The sequence below is a fragment of the Terrapene carolina genome, unplaced genomic scaffold (assembly GCF_002925995.2).
Source record: "Terrapene carolina triunguis isolate 2854851 unplaced genomic scaffold, T_m_triunguis-2.0 Scaffold35030, whole genome shotgun sequence".
NCBI lineage: Eukaryota > Metazoa > Chordata > Testudines > Emydidae > Terrapene > Terrapene triunguis.
In genome coordinates, this window is record NW_020699381.1 from 1 (window position 1) to 10,721 (window position 10,721).

The 10,721-nt window shown below is 48.8% G+C and overlaps 1 protein-coding gene across 1 annotated transcript; it reads right to left on the reverse strand.

The window, feature by feature from the left end:
* Positions 1-9,232: 9,232 nt before the first annotated feature.
* On the reverse strand, positions 9,233-10,521 carry LOC112119438 (zinc finger protein 34-like; the record flags this gene model as incomplete). The annotated part of the gene is made up of 3 exons (XM_029914329.1): positions 10,461-10,521; positions 10,147-10,260; positions 9,233-9,807 (listed from the first exon to the last, which is right to left on the reverse strand). Coding segments are annotated over exons 1-3 (750 nt in total), but the record flags the coding sequence as incomplete, so codon positions are not given.
* Positions 10,522-10,721: the final 200 nt, after the last annotated feature.

The window sequence follows — 10,721 nt, forward strand, 5'->3', positions numbered from 1 at the left end:
GGAGTACTTGCTGATAGCCTGGCGCGGAAAAGTTTCCTACCATGGAGGACGCAATAAGGCCGCTCTCCCCAGGAACCTAATGCAAAGGCTTTCAAATTACCTCCAGGAGAGCTTCGTGGAGATGTCCCAGGAGGATTTCTGCTCTATCCCCGGACATATTGACAGAATTTTCCAGTAGCTGCACTGGCAAGGACTAAAAAGTAGAGCGCCTAGGGCAAAGTAATCATGCAAAACCGGACATTTTGAGATACTTTTGCAGGACTTGCACTGGCAAGGACTAAAAAGTTAAGCGCCTAGGGCAAAGTAATCATGAAAAACCCATTGTTAATATTCCATTCCTGTTCTGATCAAAATAAATGTTTACATGTTTAAAACACTTACCGACTGATCCTTCCCCTGATTCAGGGTCAGGGTTAACGCCTTGGGAGGGTTGGTAAGGGATCTCCGTGGGGGTGATGAAGAGATCCTGGCTGTCGGGGAAATCAGCGTTGTATGCGTTGTCGACTGCCTCGTCCTCCTCATCTCCTTCCTCATCTTCCCCGTCTGCGAACATCTCTGAGGAAGCGGCCGTAGACAATACCCCATCGTCAGAGTCCACGGTCAGTGGCTGGGTAGTGGTGGTGGCTGCACCTAGAATGGAATGCAGTGCCTCGTAGAAACGGTATGTCTGGGGCTGGGATCCGGAGCGTCCATTTGCCGCTTTGGTCTTCTGGTAGCCTTGTCTCAGGTCCTTGATTTTCACGCGGCACTGCTTTGCATCCCGGCTGTATCCTCTCTGCGTCATGACTTTTGAGATCTTCTCGTAGATCTTCGCATTCCGTTTTTTCGATCGCAGCTCCGAAAGCACGGACTCATCGCCCCACACAGCGATCAGATCCAAGACTTCCCGATCAGTCCATGCTGGGGCCCTCTTTCTATTCTGCGATTGCATGGTCACCTCTGCTGGAGAGCTCTGCATCGTTGCCAGTGCTGCTGAGCTCGCCACGATGTCCAAACAGGAAATGAGATTCAAACTGCCCAGACAGGAAAAGGAATTCAAATTTTCCCGGGGCTTTTCCTGTGTGGCTGGTCAGAGCATCCGAGCTCGGACTGCTGTCCAGAGCGTCAACAGAGTGGTGCACTGTGGGATAGCTCCCGGAGCTATTAGCGTCGAATTCCATCCACACCTACCCTAATTCGACATGGCCATGTCGAATTTAGCGCTACTCCCCTCGTCGGGGAGGAGTACAGAAATCGATTTAAAGAGACCTCTGTGTCGAACTAAATAGCTTCGTTGTGTGGACGGGTGCAGGGTTAAGTCGATTTAACGCTGCTAAATTCGACATAACCTCCTAGTGTAGACCAGGCCAGTGATTAGGAGCTCAGTATCGGCCCAAGGTGAATGATTGGAGGAGCCTGGGGCAGCTGGAATGGGGCAGGGTGGGGGTAGGATTGTTACTTTTCCTTTGGTCTATGGAGTTTTACAAAGATTAAACCTAAAATCTTCTTTCCAGCTCTTAGATGGCATTTTGGATGGGCTGGGCTGTAACCTTTAGACTGCGATGTCATAAAGCTTAGGAGATTTACCATAATATCACCCTTCAGCTCAAGAGTTGCTCTGGATTAATGTGTTGCTGACATTTTCATGCCTTGTCACTAGCACAAACCAGGTGCTTCTGACCGTAACCCATGGTTACATGTAGCCCGTGGTTCCATGGTTCTACATAACCCCTGTAGCCCGGCTGGTCCCAGGCCAGTGGCTAGATGTACAGCAAGACACAGCTAAGCCAAGGCTTCTCTGCACACACATTGTCACTGAAATAACTCAATGGGGTTTAGTTCCCACCTATTGTGGGTTCAGTGCATACACCCACCTCACAGGTCACTGGGCAGTGTCCTTTTGCCTCAGGGTCTTAAGGCCAGCAACCAAAAGTTCCTTTAACGTGCCCCTCCCTTCTCACCCCACCCCACTCACAGTGAAGACCCAGAGTTCAGAGATGCATCTGCAGAGTTCACCTCTCCCCCTGGCATGGGGGGGGGGGGGTGCACCTTGCTCACTCAGAGCTGTCCAGGCATTTGCTGTGGCACGGTCTGCCTAGCCAGCCACTCACCACTCCACTCATCCCTTCACCAGCCACTTGGTCATCTGTCTGCTCACCATCCCACACTCTCTGGGATATCTTGAGGTCCTACCACTTAGCACAACTCTCAGTCATTTCAGCCGTTAGGCAGAAAGCCTCATTGCTAGCACAGACAGGGCAGTCTATTGTATCAGAGACACTGTCCCACAGTAGGCCTAATGCTGAGACCTGATTATCAGTGATTTCAGCTCTGTTGGTTTGTAACAAGACTCCCAGTTGAGTCTTAATCTGCTCTGTCATTACACAGTAAGGATCAAATTGTGTCTGGAGCCCACACCAGCAGGCACAAGTATATCACCATACTCTCATAACTCCACTGGGTTTCGGCACCCATGTCCCCTGCCTACAGAGTGCAGTTAGTTGAAGATGAGTCCCTCAATCAGGGTATGCCAAGCACAGTTCTGCTGCCCTTGATTCACACAACAAGGATAACAACTCTTTAGTACCCCAGCCCCCAATAACAAAGTGACTTGTGATCCAACACCAGCCAAAAGTGACCATTTGGGAAAATCAGCCCCATCATGCTGAGCACCTAGGCAGGGTGGATGTGCCTAAGCAAACAAAGTTAAAAGTCCTCTTTCCCAGCTCATCACTAGGTGTTGGGGAGAGCTCATCCAGACCCTCCTTACATTAAGAATATCCCAGTTCAATTGAGGGTACGTCTCAACAGCAGCTGGGAGGTGTGATTCTTGGGTACATGTAAACATGCGGACACTGCTGAAGCTAGCACACTACCAATAGCAGTGAGGCTGCAGCAGTAAGGGGCTGGCTTGGACTAGCTGCTGTAAATGTAAACAAATGTGTTTGTCTTAACGATTGGCTGAACAAGAAGTAGGACTGAGTGGACTTGTAGGCTCTAAAGTTTTATATTGTTTTATTTTTGAGTGCAGTTATGTAACCAAAAAAAAATCTACATTGGTAAGTGCAACACTCATGATAAAGAGATTGCACTACAGTACTTGTAATGAGGGAATTGAAAAATACAATTTATTTTATCATTTTTATAGTGCAAATATTTGTAATAAAAATAATATAAACTGAGCACTGTACACTTTGTATTCTGTGTTGTAATTGAAATCAATATATTTGAAAATTTAGAAAAACCATCCAAAAATATTTAATAAATTTCAATTGGTATTCTATTGTTTCACGGTGTGATTAATCACGATTATTTTTTTGTAGTTAATTGCATGAGTTTACTCTGAGTAATCAACAGCCCTAAAATAAACCATTAACAACAACTTTTTTTTAAAAAAAAAGCAAAATAGAAACTAATACAAAACACACTGAACTACAAAGTTCCCCTCCCTCTGGATCTGCTACAGGATTTGAATCATGTCTCTTCAGATCCCCAATGCACACCCCACCACTTCAGCTCTGGGAATAATTGCTGTGCTGTGTGTGGACAGCCACCAGCAGGGACAGGACACATGCTTTTCCAGTGGGTTACACAAGTATTTGCTAGTCATCAGTAGAACATTTGTGATCAGGACTCTGGGTTCCTATTGCTGGCTTCACTGTGGTGGTGGTGTGGGTGTGTGTGTGTGTGAGGGAAGCTCCTTAAAAGTGTGTGGGGGGGGGGGAGGGGGGAAGGACACCAGCACCTGAACCATCACCCCGCCCCCTGCACTGCCCCTTTCCTGCGGCCCCTGTGCCATCCCTTCCCCTCAAGCTCCCACTCTTGCAATGCCCCTTCCCCACAAGGCCCCACCCTTGCCTGCCCCTTCCCCCATGAGGCCCCATCCCCTGCTCTCTCTCTGCCCCTCCCACTGTCCCTCACCCTTACGGCCACTAAAAAGAGGGCGGACATAACCCTCCCACTTTTAAAAGTGATGGGGCCATGGCCCCCTGCCCACCTTATTCTGGTACCCCGGTGTGGCATAACGGTTAGCAACAGGAGAGTCAACAGATATTTGACACTTTGAGACTAAAGCCGGTGGGGATGAGTAGCTAATACCTGGGGCTTCCACACTAGAGCCCCTAGTTCTAGTCCCCATTTTGACCTTGTGTAACTTCTCTGTTAACTTATTAGCACAATGGGCTGCAAAGGTGTCCAATACTAGATTGCGTTCTAGGGCTGGGGATATGAAGTCATGGTCAGCCATAAGAGATGGGAGCACTCAGTAGAAGTGAGATGATTTGTACTCATGGCTTCTGGCTCGTTTCACTGTACCCGAGCCCATGTGTTTTGTCCTTAGCATTGGATAGCATCCCCCCTCCCCCATCCCCCCGTTCCGCTCAGCAGTCTGGGGATTGTCTCATTGGCACAGTCAGCTGCAAGTCACATGGACTGAGGGACTCATCTCGCCAGCCTCCCCCTCACAGCTCCTGGAGGCCACTTCTGTTGGCCAAAAATAACTGCGTGTGTCTGACTGATGACTACAATTCTCAGGCAATATTTTCACCAGCAAAAAAAACAACCCAGCAGCAGTGAGATCCTCTGCCTGAGCCCATCCACCTGAGCTGACAGCAGGAAGACTGACTGGTTAGAAGGAAATTTACAACCGAGTAACCAGTTTGCCTTTCATAATCATGACAATGTATCTCATCACAGTATGAGTCAGGATCTGTAACAATATTGTATCTGGTTGCTCATGAAGTAACCAGCAGCATCTCGGCTCAGCAGGCCTTTCCCATTGCAGTTGCAGCTCCTGTTCTGATTCCAGAAGGCCACTCCCCAGATTCACTGTTGAATCTGAGCTCAAAGCCACCCTGCCGCAATAGACTCTTGGATGCAGTGCCCAGCCACATGAAACAGCCGCAGAATGAAGGAGTGTGACTCATGGCTAGAAATCTCCAGCCATGCATTATCCAGCAAAACAGGAGCAGATAAATAATTTCAGCTCACACCATCCAGCTGCAAGAATGTATGAATTCCTCAGTGCAATGCATTAAATAGCTGCATCATTGTACCAGCTATACGGCAGCCCCTGTAACTAGCCTGGCAAGTGCTCCATTCTCACCGCAGCTGGAGTTCCATTTCTGGTCCCACGTGGCTGCTCCCCAGTGTCACCCAGGCCCCCTCTGTCTGTCCCCAGATCTCCTCCTGCAGCCAGACTGGACAAGACTGAGAGCCTTGGGGCCTGGAGTTCTCTGGTTAGCCCATCCCCTGTACAGCGCAGGAGCCCCTGGGCCAGCTCCCCGCACACCTGCTGCCATCTGCAAAGAGCCAGGAGTCCATGAGAGCTGGGGAGACCGTGCAGGGAAACAGAAGCAGTAGCTGCCAGGCTAAGAACAGGCGTGACTGCTGCCTTCTTGGCCAGCACATGCAGCACTGAACCAGGCACCCCTAGAGCTCTCTGTTTATTCCACACCCTGTGCATGCAGGACCCCTAGTGCAAGATCCCCTCACCGCTGCCCTCGGGCCCCAGCCCTCACCCGGGGGACAGGAGCTTGGTCTCTGTGGGCCAATGAGTCCCTGGTCTCTCTGCTGGGGCTGACAAAAAGGGAGAAAATCAGTGTGGGCCTTGCTGGGTGTGGTTGTGTGAGATGGGGTCATCTGCCCCACTATGGCCCAGACTGAGATCCCAGCTCATTCCAACCACTATCACATGGACATTCAGCTTCTGTATGCTGGTGGGGAGGCTTTGGGTCATTGCCCTGGGGGAGCTGCTGGGGGAGGGAGGAGATTTCCTGCTCACAGCCCTGATGGGCCAGTTTTACTTTAGTTCCCCACCAGAAAAGGAGCCGGGACTGACAGATTATGGGTGAGGGAGAGAGATTTGTGTCTCTGTTTCCTCATCCCTTCCTCCACAGGGACCTGATTAGAAATAGGGGATCCCTAGTGGAGAAGCCGGTCTAGGAAATGCAAGCAGAACTGGAGGGAGATGGGGGTCTGGGCAGCTGTGTCCAATACGTGAGCACAGAAAGCGGGTGGTTATTCAGAGACAGCATTTTAGAGCAGGCCTGAAAAATGATGCACTTTTACTCCTGTCTGCTTGTAAAGGGAAATCTACAAACCCCATATTGAGCAAAGGTTTTTAGGGGGAGGGGAGCCCCTCCTGCCTGCAAGCAAGCAGCCTGACCAGATCCCCACACAGCTGCCTCTACTGCCAATAACAGAGGCAGGCTCCCACAGCTGCAACCAGTAAGGGAGACAAAACCAGCTATAAAAGGAGAGAGCACAGAGAGGGTGGATAGGCATGGGCAGAAACAATGGAGTCCTCTCTATCTTGGGCTGACTCTATAGACACAGCCCAAAGGAACTGATGCAGACTGCTAGGTCTAATTAGATCCTAGGGGCCAACTGAAAAAAGCCAATTGGGGGTAGTAGAGACCCCCTTGAAAGACCACATCAAGGACTGGTGACATCACCATTATCACCTGACTGCACAGACTGACCTAGTGACTGGGGGGAGGGTCAGGGAGATGATAATCAGAAAAATTCTGTGCATGTGTGTGTCCATCTGTTCCCTTATCCTCCTTTCCCAGGTTCTGGCTGCAGATTTTCCCCAGACACTTTACTCAGAAGCAAACTGTTTCAGATTAAAACGTAAAACAAGATTATTAACGACAGAAAAATCGAAGTGAAGTGATTATAAGTGATATCAAACAGCTCAAAGCAGATTATCTAGTAAACAAACAAAATCAGAAACTAAGCCTAAAAGACTAGAAAGATTGGATATGAATTAACAATTTTTCATCCTGACTGATGATACAAGCAGGCTTGCAGATGCTGAAGACACAAGCTGCACTTGCTTTGCAGCTTGGGCTCCCTACCCCTGTTCCAAGTCATTTTCTTTTGGAGCTTCGTTCAGCAGGCGTTCAGCAGTGGGAGAGTGAACAACCACCAATGATGTCACTCCCTTACATAGCTGTTCCATATGGCAGAAACCCTTTCTTTCAACCTTGGTTCCCAGACCAGTTTGTGGAAAAACATAGGTACCCAAAACAGAGATCAGTGTCATGTGGTCTGGTCACATGCCCTTGCATACCTTGCTGAGTCATAGCACCCATTACTCATAGGCTGTCTGGAGCGTACTCAGGGGGGGATGAGATTCTCCTATAGCCCATTGTTTCCCCCAATGGCTCATTACCCAATATAGGCCCTTCCCAACCAGCTGTCTAGACTGGAAGCATCTTGCCTAGTGGGTGTCACCCAGGTGTAACTACATTTGAAATAAAGATACAAAGGCTTTGTCTACACTAACAACTGCTGCGGCTCTTCCAGCACTCTAAAAAAACCACGCCCACGAAGGGCAGCTAACAGCCCTGGGAGCACGGCTCCCAGCCCTGGTGCCACTACACTGGCACTTTAGCGTGCTGAAACTTGCATCGCTCAAGGGGGAGTTTTTTACACTCCTGAGTGAGAAAGTTTCAGCGCTGTAAAGTGCCAGTGTAGACAAGGCCATAGTCATGATTCATAACTTCAGATACCAAAATGATACATGCGTACAAATAGGATATTCATATTCAGCAAATCAGAACTTTTCCAATGACATCTTACATGACCCTTCTTGTACAAAATGCATCATAATTATGTCATAATATCATAGTAATAGTACTGTGAAGAATATGGGGTGTAGTGTCACAAGCAGTTTCTCTCTCCCTTCCGCCAGCAGGTTACCAGGAGGCAGGAAGGCCCATCAGTTCAGCAGCCAGGGCTGCAGCAGGGAGGAGAGGCTGATAGGGACTTCTCCTCCTCTGCCTGGGGTTTGCTTAGACCAGGCAAAGCCAGAAGGTCACTGATCAGCTGCTGCTGGAACCTGCCCCTAGAGACGGGCAGTTGGAAACTTGAGAGCCAAATGCCACTGCTGTGTGTGGGAATTAGGAAATGGAGTTTTTACTAAGGCCAGCCCTAGTCAGGGCACTGAGAGAATTTCTCTCCTTTGTGGAGGAGTCTCTGCTGTCCAATGTGGTGTTAGCTCCAACTAAGCATTTTTCGTGCTAAGGACATCTGAGAGGCTCTTCCCTGTGTGGATTTGCTGATGCTTGATGCCCTGTGAGCACCAAATGAAGCTTCCCCCAATTCAAGCTCTTTCTTCTGTGAATTATCTGATGGGGAATAATGTGTAAGCTCACACTGAATCTTTTCCTGCAGTTATTGAAGCTTTTCCCACAATCCAAGCATTTATGGGTTCTCCCTCTTGTGTGGACTGTCTGATGTCAAGCAAGGTTTGATCTTCAAATGAAACTTTTTCCACAGTCAAAGCATTTATAGATTCTGTCCCATGTGGATTCTCAGATGTTTATGAAGTTATGAGCTGGGACTGAAGCTTTTCCCTTCATCCAAGCATTTATGGGGTTTCCCTCGTGTGGATTCTCCCATGCTTAATAAGGCTTGAGCGCTGACTGAAACTTTTCCCACAGTCCAAGCATGTAAAGGGTTTCTCTCCCGTGTGGATTCTCCCATGCATAATAAGGCTTGCACGCTGTCTGAAACTGTTCCCACAGTCCAAGCATTTAAAGGGTTTCTCTCCCGTGTGGATTCTCCCATGTTTAATAAGGCTTGAGCGCTGACTGAAACTGTTCCCACAGTCCAAACATTTAAAGGGTTTCTCTCCTGTGTGGATTCTTTCATGGCTAATAAGGCCTGAGGTCCGACTAAAACTTTTCCCACAGTCCAAGCATTTATAAGGTTTCTCCCCCGTGTGGGTTCTCTGATGTATAATAAGGGTTGATGGTGCACTGAAACTTTTCCCACACTCAAGGCATTTATATGGTCCCTCTCCTGTGTGGATTTTCCCATGGCTAATAAGGCCAGAGCTCTGACTGAAACTTTTCCCACAGTCCAAGCATTTATAAGGTTTCTCTCCCGTGTGGATTCTCCCATGCTTAATAAGGCTTGAGCTCTCACTGAAACTTTTCCCACAGTTCAAACATGTAAAGGGTTTCTCTCCCTTGTGGATTCTCCCATGTTTAATAAGGCTTGAGCGTTGACTGAAACTTTTCCCACAGTCCAAGCATTTTAAAGATTCCTCCCCCATGTGTGTTTTCTGATGTATAATAAGGGCTAATGGTGCACTGAAACTTTTCCCACACTCAAGGCATTTATATGGTCGGTCTCCTGTGTGGATTTTCCCATGGCTAGTAAGACCAGAACTCTGACTGAAACTTTTCCCACAGTCCAAGCATTTATAAGGTCTCTCTCCAGTGTGGATTCTCTGATGTACAATAAGGGCTGATGGTGCACTGAAGCTTTTCCCACAATCAAAGCATTTATACGGCCTCTCTCCCGTGTGGATTCTCCTGTGGCAAATAAGGCCTGAGAGCTGACTGAAGCTTTTCCCACACTCAAGGCATTTATAGGGTCGCTCTCCCGTGTGGATTCTTCCATGGCTAGCAAGGCCTGAGTGCTGACTAAAAGTTTTCCTACACTTCAAGCATTCATAGGGTTTCTCTCCTGTGTGAATTCTCCCATGCTTTATAAAGCCAGATAGCCAACTGAAGCTTTTCCCACAGTCCAAGCATTTATAGGATCTCTTTTTTGTGTGATTTGTCTGCTGGGCTGTGGTTTCCTTGGGACCATTGCCTCCTCTCCCACATTCAATAGATTCATCCACTTTCTCCCTTGGGTTGTTTCCCAGCTTCCTCTCTGACCTGCGCCAATTACTCCAGGCTGTTCTCTGTTCCAAGCACTGGGAAAAATTACTGTCAGATCTCAAAATGGTCCCCTGTATTTCCACTTGCTCAGGTCCTTCCTGCTGTGGAGTCTCCTCCTCGTTCTCACTCTTTGTCTTGTCACCTGCTGGGGGAGAGGATCCAGGCAGGAGTCATTGCCTGGGCTGGTCGAAAGGACAGAAAGGGGAATAGCAAAGAGGGAAAACAACACTAACTGTTGGGGAGACTGAGAAATTGGATTCTGCCTCCACATCCCATCCAAACATTCACAGGGAAGTGAAGTTAGGGAGAAAACTCCTGACAGCTAACAGGGTGGGTGGGAAGCCATGAGCGATATCTGCCATGCTGACCACAACCTGACCTGAGTGAGATGAAGCAGAACTGAGGGGGCTCATAGCACATTTTGGAGATTTTCAGCTTTTTCCTTCATTTGCCAGTTTCTGTGTCAGTATCACTGGCTCCTCACCTGTGTGGGTGTCTCTTGGGACCTTCTTTTCCTCAGAGGCTTGGAGATCCGGGACCCATGGCTCTTCCCCTGCTTCCAGCCGGGCGACCAGGTCAGGTTTGGGAATGGGGAGTCCTGCTCAGGGGGTGAAATCAGGCATGAGCAGAGTGCACAGAGGATTGGTGGAGTATTTGTCACAAAGGGCACATCTCGAGTTTAACTTGACCCCATTATTTGCTGGGGGGTTGTGGGATCTGAACAGATGGGAACATGGTCACTGAACCCCCTTGGAATCGGGCGATGTCTGGAGGGGAGGGGAGTTGTCACACCCTCACTGGGAGTTTTCAGGGGCTGTGTGCTCTGGGGGACTTGCTGAGGCACATGCAGCTCTGACATTAACCCCCTGCCTCTGTTTAAACCTCAGAGCCCTCCCCACACATGGAGCTAGTCCCGTGAAGGAAGGTACACAGAGAACCTGTTTGAAGTGAGCATTAATGCAGAGAGGATAATATTCTGCTTCTGCCCCCATGACAGCTGGAGGGATGGAGATGAATTAGCATGTCCATTAGCTCCATGACTCCCTTATCCCATTGGAG